The 18,405-nt window shown below is 33.3% G+C and overlaps 1 protein-coding gene across 3 annotated transcripts; it reads right to left on the bottom strand.

The window, feature by feature from the left end:
* Positions 1 to 6,396: 6,396 nt before the first annotated feature.
* On the bottom strand, positions 6,397 to 15,030 carry LOC107952160 (protein argonaute 10). Of its 3 annotated transcripts, none has more exons than XM_016887441.2 (22): positions 14,732 to 15,030; positions 12,574 to 13,252; positions 12,158 to 12,366; positions 11,773 to 11,922; positions 11,546 to 11,679; positions 11,338 to 11,447; positions 11,148 to 11,254; positions 10,827 to 10,965; positions 10,612 to 10,728; positions 9,987 to 10,094; positions 9,838 to 9,909; positions 9,289 to 9,411; positions 9,028 to 9,187; positions 8,715 to 8,836; positions 8,419 to 8,556; positions 8,178 to 8,320; positions 8,029 to 8,091; positions 7,671 to 7,734; positions 7,437 to 7,572; positions 7,291 to 7,364; positions 6,920 to 7,046; positions 6,397 to 6,821 (listed from the first exon to the last, which is right to left on the bottom strand). In XM_016887441.2, the coding sequence occupies exons 2-22, from the start codon at positions 13,069 to 13,071 to the stop codon at positions 6,631 to 6,633; spliced, it is 2,985 nt and encodes a 994-aa protein (XP_016742930.1). In that variant the 5' UTR covers positions 13,072 to 13,252; positions 14,732 to 15,030; the 3' UTR covers positions 6,397 to 6,630. The 3 variants fall into 3 exon arrangements, with proteins under 3 accessions (XP_016742930.1, XP_016742931.1, XP_016742929.1); XM_016887442.2 differs by lacking the exon at positions 14,732 to 15,030 and adding an exon at positions 14,344 to 14,643 and having other exon boundaries at positions 10,011 to 10,094; XM_016887440.2 differs by lacking the exon at positions 14,732 to 15,030 and adding an exon at positions 14,344 to 14,642.
* Positions 15,031 to 18,405: the final 3,375 nt, after the last annotated feature.

Genomic DNA, 18,405 nt, shown 5'->3' with positions numbered 1-18,405 from the left:
GTATACTTTACGAGCAAAGAACACTCGATTGTCGATGTCTGATGATGGTTCAATTATAGCCGAGTTAAAAGTTAGACCAATGCTTTTACAGCAAATTTCTGAAGCTCAGAAAAATGATAGGAAGTTACAAGTAAAACGGGTATAGAGTGAATAATTCTTGACTCAGAATTTCAGATCGGGATTGATGGTTGTTTATTATTCAAATATAGAGTATGTGTACCGAAAGGTTCAGAACTAGTATAGAAGATTTTGAATGAAGCTCACAATGGTAACATGTTTATACATCTTGGTAGTAATAAAATGTATAATGATCTGAAAAAGATGTATTGGTGGCCAGGAATAAAACGAGATATTTTTGAGTTCGTATCTAAGTGTTTGATCTGTCAATAAGTAAAAGCTGAACATCAGTTGCCTTCTGGACTATTACAGTCAGTCACGATACCGAAATGGAAATGGGAAAGAATTACCATGGATTTTGTAATGGGATTACCCCTGTCCCCAAGGAAGAAAGATGTCATTTGTTTAATTGTTGATCGGTTGACAAAGTCGGCACACTTTATTCTGATGCGTATGGATTATTCCTTGGATAGAATTGCTGAATTATATGTTTCTGATATTGTCAGATTGCATGGAGTTCCTGTCTCCATTATTTCAGATAGAGATCTTTAGTTTATTTCTCGATTCTCGAGCAAATTGGAAGAGGCTCTGGGAACTCAGTTACACTTTAGTACTGCATTTCATCCGCAGACTGATGGTCAATCTGAACCGGTAATACAGATCTTGGAAGATATGCTTCGATGTTGTACACTTAAGTTTGAAGGTAACTGGGAAAGGTATTTACCTTTGGTTGAATTTGCTTATAATAATAGTTATCAATCTAATATTAAAATGGCATCGTATGAAGCCTTGTATGGATGCAAATGTAGAACTCTATTGTATTGGACAAAACTCAGTGAGAAAAAGTTACACAGAGTTAACTGGGTCCGAGAGACCGAGGAAATAGTGAAGGTAATTCGAGACAGCTTGAAAGCAGCCTCTGATCGTCAAAAGTCCTACGCTGATTTGAAACGAAAAGAAATAAAATTTCAAGTCGGTGATAAAGTATTCTTGAAGATGTCGCCTTGGAAGAAATTTTTTCGATTTGGACGCAAAGAAAAACTGAGTCACGGTTCATTGGACCATATGAGGTTACTGAAAGAATTGGACCGGTTGCATATCGGTTAGCTTTACCACCAGAGCTTAATCGGATTCATAATGTGTTTCATGTGTCTATGCTATGGCGGTATCGATCCGACCCTTCACATGTTATATCTCCGATAAAGGTAGAGATTTAGCCTGATATGACATATGGTGAAGAACTAATCAAAATTTTAGCTCGGGAAACAAAAGAGTTAAGAAATAAAAAGGTAGCTTTAGTAAAAGTTCTTTGGCAACGACACGGTATTGAAGAAGCTACCTGGGAGCCAGAGGATACTATGAAGAAGCAATACCCAAATCTTTTTACTGGTAAGATTTTCGAGGACAAAAATCCCTAAAGGGGAGAGTTGTCACAGCCCATTTTTCAGTGAAATCGGAACAGTGGTTTCGGGACCATAAATCCGACCCAAAAATATAATTTATTTTTATTTCATTATCTAGTCCGTATTATAATAAGCATGTCATGTGAAAATTTTGAAATAAAAATTTTATCTATTAAGTGCTTAATTACGAGGACTAAATAGCATAAAATGCGAAAGTTGAATTCTAGTAGCTATAAGGATCAAATAGTTATGGAATTCAAAACTTAAGGTCCTTATATGGTAATTAGACCATTAAGAAAAGTATGTAGATTTTTCTTGTTGACTCATCCATGGAATTATAGAAAAAGGGCAATGACTAAATTGGAAATACCAAAATACTTAATTGATTAAAAGATGAAAAGAAATATATCATCTTATTTTCATCATCCTCAACCTAAAATTTTATGGAAACCCTAGGAGAGAAAAGGGAAACTTTCAAGGCTTAATTGGGTAAGCTCTATTGTCCCGTTTTTTGTAATTTTGGTATTTTTAAAATCGGGATAGCTTAATCTCTCTATTTGAGGGATTAATTTGAAAAGTTATCAAGGTATGAAAATGGGGCATGGATGTATTATACTGGAAATTAGAAATTTATGGTAGAAAATGAAAGATTATTGATAGAGAAACAACTTTTAGATTTTTGATGAAAACTTGAATTAGGAACTAAAATGTAAACTTGTGAAATTGAAGGAAAAATTCTGAAATTTTATGTGTACATGTGCTGTAAATTTTGTAATGGGGCTTTGGTTAGGCTTGGAATACAGAGTAATTTGCACAAGTTTCATTTTCCGGGCCTAGGGACAAAATCAAAATTTATAGAAAAGTTAGGGTTAGGGGCAAAACGGTAAATTTTCCTATGACGTAAATTGAGTCCATTTAAACATGAAATGTGTGGAATTGAAGGTTAAATTCTTTTATATAGATCCGGACAACACTAATTTGATGTTAGATCGAGGAAAAGAAAAGGTTTCAGATTAGTAGACTTTTTATGCGAACAAGTGTCGAGGTAAGTTCATGTAACTTAATCCAGCATGTAATTATGTTAATTGAATGTTGTGTTTGTATGTAATGTGACTTATATTGATGTAAATTACTTGAATGCTATCATGAGAAATTTGATTCATGCTTGAAAATGGTGAATAAAGGTTGAGTCCCGTTTGAATGTTGAGTTCCGATGATTATATGCACTTTCCAGAAACTAATAAGGTCCTGCATTTGTTGCAAACGGGATTTAGCCCAGGCGGGTAATCTCGATATAATACCTCTCAAACATACGTTATGATTAGGGTTTAGCCTAGACTGGTAACCCTAATTGAACTCTTTGAGCATACGCTATATAAAGGATTTAGCCTGGACTGGTAATCCTATTATACGACATGTGGCTCAAGAGTGTGTTCCTTGGTTAAGTACCCTAAGGGGTAACATCGATAAGAATTTACGGATTAATGAATCATACACCTCGAGTGTACTACTTGAGCATCCATCGGAATTCAATGATTCAACAGACATATAACTCTAGATATGGCATGAAAATCTTGAGATAATATGATAATGTCTTGAAAGAATATTGCTTGATGAACTCATATGTTACTTGATTGATATGGATATTTTGGTAACTAAAATGTTTGATTGAATGTATGTGATTAGGCAATTTAGTCAAATGGATGGAAACATAACATTGTATGCCTAGATTTTAAATAAACAAGATTGGTAAGTTTAGTTTTCATTATACGAACTTACTAAGTATGTAATGCTTACTTCGTTTTATTTTTCCCCTGTTTTCTAGTGCTCGGAAGCTCGTAAAGGTTGGAAGATCATCAGAGCATCATCACACTATTAACTAGCATTTTCGGTACATATAGTGAATCATTTTGGTATAATGGCATGTATAGGACAACTTGACCATTGGTAGCTTGATAATGTTATTTTGTAACCTAGCCATTGGAATGGCTAGTAATGGTTCATTTTGGTATTTCTAAGTAGGCTATTATGACATATATACACATGTTAAGTTGAGTACATGTGATCAAATGTTGTCATTGCCTAAGTTAAATCAAGGTAAGTCTATAAACACTTGTGCTTGCAATGATATGTCATGTTAAATGTTGAAATTGCTTATTTTGAATGCTTGGAGTGGTTGGTATTGGTTGTGTGTTTCAAGTGCAGGTCTTGGGTGAAATTTTGAGTGAGAAATGAAGCTAGAAATGGCTTCATTTTGTCCACACGGGCATATGTCTAGGCCGTGTTTCATGTGGTTACGCTGTGTGTTCCCTACACCTTAATTTTGAGAAACAGAATGCTCAGAATTGGGTACACGGGTAGAGACACGGGCGTGTGTCTCAGCCATGTGTGCCACACTGCCTAAAACACAGACGTGTGCCTTGGCCGTGTGAAACCTGCACCTATTTTCGAATTGAATTAATTAACCACACGGCCTAGCACACGGGCGTGTGGCATAGCCGTGTGTGCAAGTTAGAGAGTTACACGGGGTCGAAAACGACCTCTAACACGGGCGTGTCCCAGGGTTACACGAGCGTGTCCCTTGGACTATACGGGCTTGTGAGCCCTGCACCTTGGAAAAATTTTGTAAGTTCGCGAAAAATTCTTAGAGGTCCTGATTAAGTCCCGACTCGATTCTAATGCTCGTATTGGGCCTCGAAGGCCCAATCTAGGAACGTTATGGATGACCTCGGTAAATGAATAGTAATTTATGTGGTTTAATGGAAAAATATTTTGAATGTTCTGGTAATGCTCTGAAACCCTGTTCTAGTGACAGGTATAGGTTAAGGGTGTTCCAATTTTCCATTTGATATCAAATCCACAAATATTCTAATCTTGTTTCTCTTCTGATTCAATTGTGTTCTTTTCATGATTTATTCAATTGTGATTGAGATTATGAATAACATGAGTGGCTAAATCCCTTAGTGAAGATTAACGAGTGGATGGGGGATATGATTAACAGAGGATTTAGGGTTTTCTCAATAGGGTTAGTTGGTATAGTTACATGTTCTTAAACCACTAGGCTTGACAACCCTAGGAAGTTATCATAGGCTAGACGTGGCCGAGAGATAAGTGAAACCGAGTAAATTGTCATTTATCCTGGTTGAGAAAGTGAAGTTGAGAGATAAACGAGTATCAATCAATCGTTTAATTAGTTAGAGGCCGAGAGATAATAATTGGTTAATTGATAGCTAATCCACCCTAAAATCCTAATCCAAAGTTAATTACAAACCCTAAAGCGAGTTAATCTTCCTGATTTGTTTATTCATTTTAGTCATTTGTTATTTTCTTTCTTGTTTATTCATTTAGTTATTTAATTTCTCTCAATTATCCATTTTATGGTTTATCGTAATATAAGAATTAATTAGTACTATTTAAACTTATTATGGTAAAAAAAATTTCATATATTTATTCCATTCTCCCTTGGGTACGATCCTTGGAATACTTCCAAGTGTTTCGTAGCACTAATTATATTACAATGTGGCTTGTGCACTTGCGGACACCGCCGTTCTAAATTCTTATATATTTTTTGTGTTATATTTTACTATAAACATAACTCGTTTATAGGCGGTTAGTCACACGCCTATGCGTGAAAGTTGGCTATTACCATTCTAGCAATGCGTGAGCTTCACGCGTAGTGTCTCTGGTGGTCAAAACTTGCATATCAACTATGGAGAATGCGGTGCACCTCCTTGTGTTGGTGGTGAACCCCAAAAATCAGGTCAAACAAGTGACCCACAAAAAACCCAAATCGTTCACATGTAAAACAATGAAACGCGAACCCACTAAATTAAGTCGAGAGGCTCTGATACCATGTACAAAATACTAAAAGATAAATAGTAAAGCACAATGAAAAAGAGAATGAAGTTCTATATTTCATACACCATCAAACGATACATATATATTTATGCATATAAGGATCTACTCTATAAGGAAAGTAAAAAAAAGAATAAAATTAAATCCCTAGTAATCAGCTATATCCATAGTAATTAGCTAATTACATATTTGCATATTTCTTAACAATTATCAATTGAACTCAAGCTTTTAATACATTATAAGATACGAGTCACGCACACATAGTTTGTCACTTGCTTAGGATTAAAGTAAATGTTACAAGTGAATAAATCTACAAACGAATCTAGGATTTATTTCACTTGGGTCCTATTCCATATACTGTCAATCTAGTTAATGACATGTATGCATCTATCTTTTGGGAGCCATCTGCTCCGTTACCTAAGACAAAATATGTAATTGTTATCCTACGAAGTTATTGTGCAGCAAAGGTTTGTTTGTAAGGTTCACTCAAGTTTGGGATATGGTACTTGATTCCATTTGCCGGTCAATAGGAGGCGGGGCCAAGCTTAGATTTTGGATTGATAATTGGTTACTTCTCTTGGCCCTTTATGTAGATATCGAGATCCTGATTGTAGCAAACCAAGTCGAACACTAAAACAAATTGGATGGTTGAAACCACCTGTGGGTTGGATTAAATTGTATTCAGATGGAGCAGTAGTTTCTGGTGGTTTTTGCACTTCTGCAGGGGGTTTGCCACGCGACTGCAACGTCTTGTTGGTTGGTTGGTTTTTATAGAAGCCTGGCATCTTGTGAAGTGGCTAAGGCTGAGGGACTCCAATTAGCTTGGGATAGGGGCTTTAGGAAAATTATTGTGGAGAATGACAATGTTGCAGTTATTTATCAGCATAATTCATCTGATATTCGAATCTCATACTTGAATCATTCTTAAATCAAATTTATTCTGCTTAAATCCAAATACATTCCATTATAAATCAGACTGTTGTTTGTAATAGCATAGTATTAACATTCAGACAAGATTAAATTGAGAATAAGATGATTAAGGCTTCTAAATTAACATTTCTTTACATAAAGATAATAACCTAGTTTTAACATTCTGGCATCTGTGGATCATTCCTCCCACGTTTCACATTTTTATCTCAAACTAAACTTTGGAAGACTTTGCAATGATTTCATTTAAACTGTACAAGGAAATTTTAATCATCTGAAAAAAGCTAGTCTATTCATGGTTGCAAATCTCTCACTCCACTCATCCATTCTAACAGTAGAACATCACTCTCTTCACATTCTCCTTCAAGGCTGGCAATGGCCGCACCCCCGATTCTCCCACTACCCTTGTACCTTTATTTTGACCATTACTGCAGCTGTTCGACCCATTCTCTTGCATCTCTGGTTCCATGTAGAACCGTGCACGGAATGCAGCTAAATGTGCATAATATGCAGGAGGAACTGCCAAAAGAACCCACAATATCATCAGTTTGAGTTGCTACTGCCAAAACAGGCTTCAGTACGAAGATAAATTAATAACATAAAAAAATGCCACTTACCGACTGAGACTGAGCGCGTACACCTTGCATATGTGTAACAAAGGTTGTTTGTTAGAGACTGTATACCGTCTGCTGTAAAATTGTTTTCATCCCAAAGAACATGGTAGTGCGCTGGCCGGCTTGTTCCCTGCCATCATTAGACAAACACTTACACATACGATACACAAGACAGCTTAAACATGTTTAAATTACAAGCGAATTAAATAACCACAAATTTCTAATGCATTTCTGGTTATTATGTATAAGTACCTATGAGCATCAGTGATGTCGTATCAATCACCATACAGATATAAACAACAATAAGGCAATAAGGATATTTCAGGAAAAAAGGTTCCCAAGATTAAAAGGAACGAAGAATGTTAATGTTCAACCTGAATACCAGCATGACTGCAAAGGTAAAAATCAAATTCCGCTGGATGACAGATTTTCGAATCAACAACAGTGCCTGTGAGAACAAAATGCAATGCCATTAGAACAACTAATGATGCTCATCCATGACTCTTGAATATCCTTTTACCTGGTAAAATGTTTCCACTCTTATCTGTGCTGCTTCGGTCCCTGTGACTGTTAGCAAAGAGGCGAGTGTGGTGTCGTTTTTGTACAACAATGAAAGTCACCGGTGGTTGATAGTTCGGTTCTAGAGAAGCACAAGCCTACAAATAAATTGTTTATCAGAACCATAATCGTCTTAAAATTCGTTTCAATTGATTAGAAAGACTTATCAACAAATAAAATATATTCTCACACTCACCTTCCGGATTGCATCTAGTTCATAAAGCAGAACTTGATAAAATTGCCCTTCACTGACACCATCCCTGCTCCAAAAATTCACCATTTAATACAGTACATGAAAGGTTCCCGACAGATCAAACACACCCAGATTTTAAATGCAAGACTACAACTGCATGCAAGGCTTTTGTAGTGGTAAGGCAAGAACCAACAGACAAAATTTCCCAGGAAAAAATGCATAAAAACCATGACAACTCTTCTTGTCCCACTAAATCGTTGGGATAAGACACCTATTGCAAGTTGAATTTTAACTAAGGTGTGGTACCTGGAAATGGAAAATAATAGTATAAACTTTTACCAACGAAATCTGCATCACAAACCTGTAAAATATAATCCTCAGTGGCTTCTGCCCTGTTGCCTTCCTAAAGGATACCAGAAGATCCCTTCACAAGAAATCATAATTAGAGATGAAAATACATACAACTTAATGGTTAAATGCACTTGTTTAGAGGAATTGACAACAGTTTACCTGATCATGCCACCACTAACTGTGCCACGTGCAGGGTCCTGCCATGTTTTGTACAAGTCCTGTATAAGTTCCTGTCTATGAGCTTGAGCACATACTAGTCCAGCATATTTTGTCACTTCAGGCCAGTCTTGTGAAGCTACTACCTACAGAACCAGTATACTTGAGAAAGCCGAATCTAATTTTCAGAAAGGTCGATGAAAAACCAAGCTCAAAGAACCTAAACTAAGAGATGGAATTATACAGCTGCTATTGAGGGGCTGGAGTCTTCTCCATTTTCGGGGTGAGTCACATCTGCACCAAATATTATCGTTGGTATATCACTAACTAGTGGTATTCTGCAACTAATAGCATCCAAAAGAACAGTGTTTCTGCCACCCGTCTGCATCAATGATGAGGGATAGCCATTGATTAAGGACTTACAAATATATATAGTTAACAAGAATAGAGAAGCATACAGTAACCATAATGGTCTAAAGTTTGAAATCAAGTCATTCAGGAATATAGATTTATATGTATAACTGGGAGAAGTAATTTAACCTTAACATTGATCTTCAGGGCAACATTAGCCAAGTACTGTTTACTGATCTTGAAGACATGTTTTGTGAGACAGCATTGTGATATCAAGCCTAGATCAGTTTCACAAATTCGCTTCAGATCACCTGAAAAGTAGAATGATGTCAGACTTCGGTACTCCAATACCATGTTGAGATAATTCTTCCAGTTTCCGATCCTTCATTTTGGAAGCAAAGGAGGGTAGGATTTTCAGGAATCATCTTAAGCACATATATGAACAAAGGAACAAAGCATAAATCTAAGAATTAGAATGGCAAACCATCATAACATGACATACCATAAAGTGATCCATTGTTGTCAGGTAATATAGCTAATAGAAGCTCTAATTCTTTTCCCTTGGTTTTATTCATGGATGCATTATAAACATGCTTCAAGGCTTTTTCCACTAGCTCAGGCCTGGCACTGTAGATTGGAATAACAGGCTCTGGATTGAACTCCTATATAACAGCAATGGCTTATAAAATTTTACTTGAAATTATGGGGGAAAAACAACATTTTGATCTTAAATGCCCAAAGATTATAAGATAAAGAAAATTACCATGCCAGAAACTTGGCACATTTGAGCAAGTTCAATGCAAAACCCACGAGCAACACTCTCTTGCACACTTCGTGAGAAGTTAATACATGCCCATCGGCTAACAGTCATCCCATTGATCATTTTCTATACATCATTAAAACAAGAGGCCAAATTATCAGCAACACAGGCTACAAAAAGAATCTATAAACTTAGGCTTTGCTTGATAAAATGGAAAGAGAAGTGGAAAATTGGAGGGGTAGAATAATGGAAAGATGGGGAAAAAAAATTCCATATTTGTGTGCTTGGTAGGGAAATAAAACATTTGAAAAATGTATAATAGACCCTCTAATTTTATCTACCCCTCCCCCCCCCCCTTTTCCACCCAATCAACCAAGCACAATTTTCCACCCAAATTTTATAATTTGAAAAATGTATAATAGGCCCTTTGAAAATTTAATAACTTCAATATTTTTCTCCCCTTTTCTCTATTAAAAGGGAATGAGGAAGGTAGGAAAAAGGAGAACTTGCCAGAAAAATGAATAATATTGAAAACGTAAGTATGCATCTTACCTTGTTCATCATATTCCACTGCCCAACTTGAGGCAGACAATCCTTTTCTTTTCCAGTTTCATGATATTTCAGCTGCAAGAAGCCAATGAAATGGTAAAAATGAATAAGAAATCCTTTTTCCTCAGGTTAGCAGTTTGAAGATATATTACCCAAGGGGCAGGAAGGATTCGTGCCTCGACTGAAGCAAGCTTTTCACTGATTTTGACCCCAAACTCCTTTGCGTAAGGATCTTGGTCGTAAGCATTATGTTGAACCGTCTGCTTGTGTTCAACATGCAGCCAATACATTTAGTTATTACAAAACCAAAATAATACTAAATTACTTCCAACATCAAAAACCAAAATATTTGCTCTGCATGCTAGTATCTTATCCATTTCAAGAGATTCCTTTCTCTAAAAGTCTGCAACTTTATGTATAAAGTTCAGTATTTGCATCAATTTCACCCTCATATGAACTTGATTTTCAAACTATAAATGGAATTTTTGACATGTATAGAATATTATAGCAACTTTGTACACTGTCCCACAAGTTATGTGCTATAGGAAATCTGCAGATCCTTTTATTCATCAATCATCTGAAAGATGTAGGTATGATAGTAGTCACGCTTCAATTCTTAATTGCAATAGAGCAGTAGCCATGTATTTTAAAGTTTCTTTCATTCCTTCTGTGGGTTATGAATAAACAAAGGTCATAAATCCGATAATGTAAAGTTTGCCCAAATACTGGATGGGGGTACTTTTTATATAACATGCAGGACTGCAGTATCATACGTACCTGCAAAATGTCATGCTCCCGATCCCTTGGTCTTTGGCATGTGACTTTCAAGAGAGCAGTAATTTGCCTTTCATTCAATCTTTTTGTGTATCGCTGTCCCTCAACAATTTTGCAAGCCTGGCAAAGCAAAGAATTCGGATTTCCCATGAGAACTTGACAAAAACAAAAGAAAATGTTGAAAATGAAAAATTACAAAATTTTCTGTGACATCTCACCTCCATAGGTAAATAGTTTGCCTTTCTTTGGTTTCCTACTTGAAGACAAGGTAGATGTGTATGCTGAATTGTAAAGCCATACATCTCTTGGAAGTATTCAACAATAGACTTCATGGTTGAATTATCATCAACAGGAAACCTGAAAAGGGAACCATAAATAAGTTCGAAATATAACTAATTATACATCCCCAAAAAGAAAGAATAAGGTCAGTTGAACTTCTTTATTTCACTCTCATTCAAGCATCAGTATATACTTAACATCAATGATTCTTTATCAACCAAATTCAAGCAGAAACCAGGAAATAGAGAGCTGAAACTTACACTAACTCTCTAGTAGGCTGAGAAGTCAATCCTGAAACACGGTATTTTCTACGTACATTCCCTCTATGGGTTACCTCGACTTTCACTCCTCTGAGTGCCTTTTTAATCTGCCAGAGATTTCAAAATTAATTATGATTAAATAAAATGACAAGAATGAAACCAGGCTGCAGCTGCAGTAAAAAGAAGAGACCTTCACACGATCAGAATCAGACAATGGCCTTGACAATAAATCCTTGCCTACTAGCTGAGCAACAAACTCTATAACAGGGAGTGGCTCAATGAAGGCAGCCGAAGCCATATCTATTACAAAGGTAAAATAGAGGTTAAAAAGGAAGATGAGAAAGTCAATCCAAGTTAACTGCCAAATGATTTTGTAAATTTTACCATAATTAACATACCAATATTCAGAGACAAGCCCATCTGTGTCGGCCTAATACTCTGGTAAAAACCGCACCATGACTCCAAACCGTCACCAAGCCTTTGCGGTGCTCTAATATCAGGTGAAAAGAAGGATCTCCCAATAGGACAATACCTTCCAAGAATCAGCAGAGTGAGATCCACAGAAGAAAAATTATCATAGCTAGAATCATTCTATGTTAAACACAAACACTTTTCCGACTTGTACCTCTTTGTTGATAACTCTCGTAACACAATGTCAAGTATCTGCAGTGCTTCTTGTGGAGCATCAGCGCGCTTACCAGCTAGAAATTGGCCTAAATGATGCATGTTTGCTCGTGCAACAAACTTAACTACCACTTTATATTCTCTTTCTCTCCTGTAAAATCATATATGTCATAGGAGATCAACTCAAAAGGAGGTAATGCATACTGTATACTACTTTAGTTCTTTCAGTAAATTGATAGAATAATAATAATAAGGAAATAGATACGGAAATGGTGAAATAATTTAATCTCATATTATTTAATTTCATGAACTTTGGTGGAGAAAATAAAACACAAATTGCACAACAAAAGGAAGTAGAAAATCCACGAAAGACAATATCTACTCACTTGGGGCCATTGATGCCATCGTCTTCATCTACAAGCTTGACACTAAACTCCTTCCACGAAAATGGAAATTCACCAGCTGTGTACAGACTCTTTCGGCCATCATAAGCAGGTAATCTCATTCCTAGCTCTGATTCTTTGTACAATTTCACAAGCTCTGCCATTATAGCTCTGTTCATCGTTCGGGATGTCACTTCAGGAGTTATAGTAACCTGCAATGAAGCAGAATACAGGTTTGCAAGAGGTAAACAGCAACGAGAACAGAGTTTAAATACCATACATACCAATAAAATAAAAGAACATGAACAAATTATATAATTACAAACTAAATAACTAAAGTAGTAACCATACATGAAAAAAATGAACCAATGATAATGTAAATAAAAAAAGAGGCAAAACAAGAACAAAAATGAGCTTACATCATACTGGTTTAAGTCCTTGTCTGGTAACTCAGCAAAGAAATGGTTAGCCTTTACAATACACTTGGTTCCAACTTGACCAAAACCAGGCCTAGATGCAAAATTCAAAGACTTGCTTGAAGTAGGAAACCCCATTTCCATTCCAGGCAAATTATGATCATTCTGAATAGACCCATTTGAAGTAGCAGCCAAAATATCAGCAGAACCAGGATTCACTGGCTTCTGTGCTACCGTGCAGTGCCTCGAACTCGGTCTCATACAAACATCGCCTTGATCAGATTTTCTACCACCTCTTCCTCTTCTTCTTCCTTTGTTCTTCGTTGGAGGTGAGGTGTGGTTACGGGATTGTTTTGTGTTGTGTGGTTCATGACCTGCTGCTGGACCTTTTCCATTTTGTGCAGTCTTTGGCGTTCTTTGAATCGGGTTCATAGTGTTTTGCAAGTGATTCTTTATCACAAGGTGTTGCTCTGAGTTATCTTTCATTTGCCTTATAGGCATACTGGTAAGCTTTCTCTGAACTTACTCGGCGAAACTGATGCAAGACAAGAACAAAAGGCTTGTACAAAAGAGAAACAAAGTCTGAATTTCTTTCAGGGATCGGCACACGCATAAAGTACTGGTTTCTCTTCTATTCTTGTACTACTTTCCCTAACCTACAAGTAATAATTACACTTTCTGCCTGAAAATATAAACAAATAAGGAAAATGTATGTCAGTGGAAAAACATCTTCAGAAGGGTAAAATACAAATGTTGATCTATGTTAAACACACTTGCGTGAATGTCCCATGTAAAAATGTATCAGAATATTATTATTTTAAGGACTATATCTTAACATCATGTCATGTCTGAACATATACCAAAATATATGTCAAAATGTATTGAACATAAGTATTTTAAAGAACAAATTAAGAGTAAAAACTAAAAGGACAAGGGCACAAACTCCAGACGTTTTTGCTCCTGGCAAGCTTTACCGTTCTTTTGCAACACTAGAACCCCAAATCTTTCACCTTTTTTTTCAGCATTTAACTCCCTAAAACTACAGACTCCTAAATTTAGAACTCAAAAAAATATATAGACTTGGAGAAATAGAACTATAAAAACCATTCTGCAAACCTATGCGTGAATTAAAACCACAATTGTTCCAATTTTTGCTTCTGAAATATTGCTAAAAAAAAAGACTAAGCAAAGTAGAGAGAACCAAAGGCACAAAGCCCCAAACCTGCAAGACTGCAACTTAAAAAATTGGTAAGCAAAGACAAAACTGAATATCAACTCCAAAATCAAACCTTCTTGAGAAACCTCTATTGTGAAACCAATGACCATTTAATAATAATAATTTAATAGCAGCCCAAAACAAAAACAAATAGAACTACCCACAAGACAAAAATCTATTCCCCTAAAGCTTGTCCCTACCAAAAACTGAAAACTTTATTAGGAAAAAAAAATCAGATTAGAAATGAATGAATATAAGCCCAATCAGATAAAAACATAGGAACAGCATTGAAGAAAGTTCATTTATTTTATTTATTTCAATGTAAACAACATAATTTGAAACCGTAAGGTACATAGAAAGAATAAAAGCCATCTAGAAAAAAACAAAAAAACAAGAACATGGATACAAAGAGAGGGAATAAACATTGAAAAGGGCAAAGAAATCACTATCTCGTGGATATTCCAGAAAATGAAAACACAAAAAATTTAATGCTTAATAGTAAAATGAACCCATTAAATGGAATCATAAATGTTACTAGTATATATTCGAAAACTCACCAACCAAGTGGAAACCAATATGCAAAGCACTTAACTTTGAAGGCAAAACAAAGAAGAGAAAGAGGAAGAGGTTAGAAAAGATGGGTTGAAGCCAAGGAAGGTGAAAGACAGATTGAAAGAGAAAGCAGAAAAGGAGATAAAAGATGGTTTTTTTCTAGGAATGATGGAGAGACAAGGGAGAAAAATAAGAGCAAAGAAAAAAATTTTAAAAAAAAAGTAGGGAAGGGGGGGAGTGAAAGAGAGATGATGATGATGATGAATCTTTATACACGCATGCAAAGTGCTTTTGGTGTTTTCTTTATCACGTGTAAAAGCCTTTGTAACCCCCCCCCCCTATCTCTTTCTCTCTCTGTGGATTGCTTTTAAAAAAACATGGCTTTGGCCTTACCTTAGCATTAGCCTCTCCTTCTCCCTCTCTCTCTCTCTCTCTCTCTCTCTCTCGCTTTATGCTTTGTTCTTGGCTCTGAACTGATGGCGCAGCCTCGGGGACGTACCAGGATACCTTTTTTTAAGACTAATAAAGCTAAAAGTAAAAAAAAAGAGAAGCCTGTCTTTCAATGTATAGACATTAGACATGGATAAATAATTAAATATATAGTCAGAGAGAGTGTATGAGTGGGACTGACTACGGAGATGGTGAAGGTAGTTGGATTGAAAGGAAGGAAGGGGGCTTTGGCAAATACCCCGAAAACAACTGAGGATTTAATTACAGCAATCATATATACAGTAGGAGAATAATTCGAACCTCCAGTTGCTGCCCTATAACTTTTGATTTTTGGTAGAGTGTTGGATGAAATTGAGTAAAAAAATTTTGAGTTAATGGAGTTTGGAGTTAATGAATTTTATTTTATTGTCTTAATTTAATATTGTTTAGTATAACTAATTTGATATTATAGTACATTAATTTGAAATTATATATATTTAAAAAATTTTAAAGTAAAATAATAAAAAATAAAATATTTTAATATGATAAATTTGAATTAATAATTAAGTTAAAAATTTATTATTTTAGAAAATTTTTAAAAGGGCAACTTTTTTATATATTTTTTAGAAGTTTTATATATTTTTTTAAATATATATTTTGAATTTTTGAAAATTATTTTGAATTTTTTTGTAATTTTTGTTAAGAGAGACCAATTTACTTATTTTTAAAGTTGACAGGGACTAAAAATGTATTTATACCAATCTATTATTTGAATTATTTAAGTTATTCGAATTGTGAAATTTAACTCGACTAAAACTCGAATTGAGTTATTCGAGTTGACTCTAATTATTCGAATAACTCAATTTAATTAACTTAAAATTAAAAAAAATAATTTTTTCGAATCAAATCAAGTTTTACGCAGTTCAAATTTGTTACAATCGTATTTGCATAGTGTATACTGATATAAATTTATGTAATTTAATAATTTGACCCCTTAAATTTTATGACAGGACATTTTTAAACAATAAAAAAATATGTGGCAGCTTCGTATCTTAACACATCGCAAGTTATTATAAAAAATTAAAAATTATAAAAATTATTTTACATTAAGAGTGAACTTGGTAGGTATTTGTCTTACTTTTTAATAATTTTATATAGTTTTTATTTTTCAAAATATATCAAATTTTATATTATTATTTTGTAATTAAAATATATCAAATAAAAAATAAATTTTTATAAAAGTATATATATAATTAATAAGTAGTTGGGTGCAATGATAAAGAGAGAATGTAGCTTCGAACCTTGAATATATATATATTTATTTATTTATTTAGGTCCATTCTAAACTTAATTTTATATATTTTAAATTTTTTTATAAAATATCAACTTTTATATTATTATATTTTGAAATTAAAATTTATTAAAATATTATCTCGTGTCCATAATGATCATGGACAAACGAATATCCAAATATGAATTTGAATGTCACTTTGTCCGGATTCATTCTAAATTTATTTTTTTAGAAATTTTATTCATTTTATCTTTATAAAAAATTGATTATATGAAAATCGAAATATATAGAATCAAATACTAACAAATCAATACATTATAAAACCTCAATGAATTAAAAAATCATAACATAGTAATATATAAATAGTAACAAGTTAAAGTTATGAAATTACTAAAAACATGTCTGGAATAATATCGGACAAAATGATATTCAGGAGCATTTGAATCTAAACTTCTCAGGGGCGAAGCTAGGGGGCTGGCATGGCCCCGATCTCCCCTAAAATGTAAATTTGTTCTTTTGACCCTTAAAATTTTTAAAAAAATTTTAAATTAGTAAAGGTAAAATTGCACTTTGACCCCCTAAAATTATAAAAATTCGATTTAATCCTTTACAAATTATAAAGATATAAATTATAAAAAATTAAAATTTTATCCAGCCCCCCAACAATTTGTTCTGGCTTCGCCCTTGAAACTTCTTATTGTTCATATTCATTTTGGTTGTGAAATAATTTTTATAATTTTTATATATTTATTTTAAATATTTTATTTTATTTTTCATTTCAAAATAATATTATAAAAAGATGATGTTTTTTATAACAATTAAAAATTATATAAATTTTTTAAAAAAATTAAGTATATGATGCATATAGATTATGTCTAGATTCATTTTTAATGTAAAATAAATTTATTTTTTTTAGTGCTTTGTCACATATGATTTTCAATGTCGCACCGTTAGAATTTAACAACACTATATAAAGGCATGAAAAGTATCTAAAAAAACAATTTAGATATCAAACATATTTAATTTAGCAAGCAAAATATATACTAAACCTTGTATAAATTCTAATGCATACTTATATTAATGTATAGAAGTGATAAACGACTGGATTTGGCAGCTTTAGATTCAACTCTCTTTGTATTTAGATGGTTTCGAGCTAGAATTATTTCGAGTTTAAATTGATTTGGATTCAAATTTTCATAAATTTAAAATTTCTTGACTTTAATTTTACTAATATGATTTTAAATTAATTTATTAATAATATTATTAGTGGTACCAGGTTTAGTAATGTGTGGAACTTATAAATTAATTTACTATAATTGAACTGTTTATTTTTTGTATGTAGTATAATTGAATTGTTGTATTATTAAATTAATATATTATATTAAAAGATATTTTATGCAAGCATTAAATTTAAAATTTGGATATTGATTTATTATTAATGTTTTTATTTATTATAAATATATATTTAAAAATTATTTATATTCATAATTAACATTTTTTTAAAATTTATTTCATTGTATAATTTGCTTAAATGAAAACTTAAATGAAAAATGGGCTCCTATGATACTTTTTCAACTTAAGTGTAAAGTGGTATTTAAACTTTGATTCTTCAAAGGTTACCCTCAAATATCAAAATATCAAAGAAATGTGTGACACATGATATTTTTATTTAAATAAAAAATTTTAATTTTAAGATTAAATGAAATTAAATATTTTTTATAATTTCTCACCTATCCATGGTAAAAAAATTTCAAAGCAAATCAGAATATGACACGTGCCATTTTAAAATAAATTAAATATTTATTTTCATTCTGTCTCTTGTTCCAGGTATGTAAAGTTCCATCTACTGATTTGAACCATTTCTCCCATCTTTCACAATTGCAGTGACGTACATTTTCCTAAGATCTTCTCTTTTACTTTTTTTATACTACGCACGAGGATTGACATGTAATTATACATTTATTTCTCTTTTTTCCCTCCCAACTCCAACTCAGAAAAAGAAAGCTGCTAACGTGTCATCATTTGGAACAGAGACTTGTACAGTATTGCTATGTTTCTTCTTTCTGTATATATTTATAGATTATAGATATGGTTAGCAAACGAGTGTAAAAGCTGGGCAATTTTATCCAAATCACCAAAAAAAAAAATTACGACTTTAAAAACAATTATCTAAATAATTTAAAATAAACAGTAAAATTAAATTATGGAGATTAGATGGCAGACATTTCTATTTAAATAATAATTTTTAAAATTTTGCACACTAATGGTCTGTATTTTTTTTAATCGTATTATATTGATATATATTTATATCAATATTTAAAAAATAAATTTAGATATTGACACACTA

Source organism: Gossypium hirsutum, chromosome A10, assembly GCF_007990345.1.
Source record: "Gossypium hirsutum isolate 1008001.06 chromosome A10, Gossypium_hirsutum_v2.1, whole genome shotgun sequence".
NCBI classification, from domain to species: domain Eukaryota; kingdom Viridiplantae; phylum Streptophyta; class Magnoliopsida; order Malvales; family Malvaceae; genus Gossypium; species Gossypium hirsutum.
The sequence above is the reverse complement of the archived record's forward strand: the minus strand, read 5'-3'. Positions and strand labels throughout refer to the sequence as shown.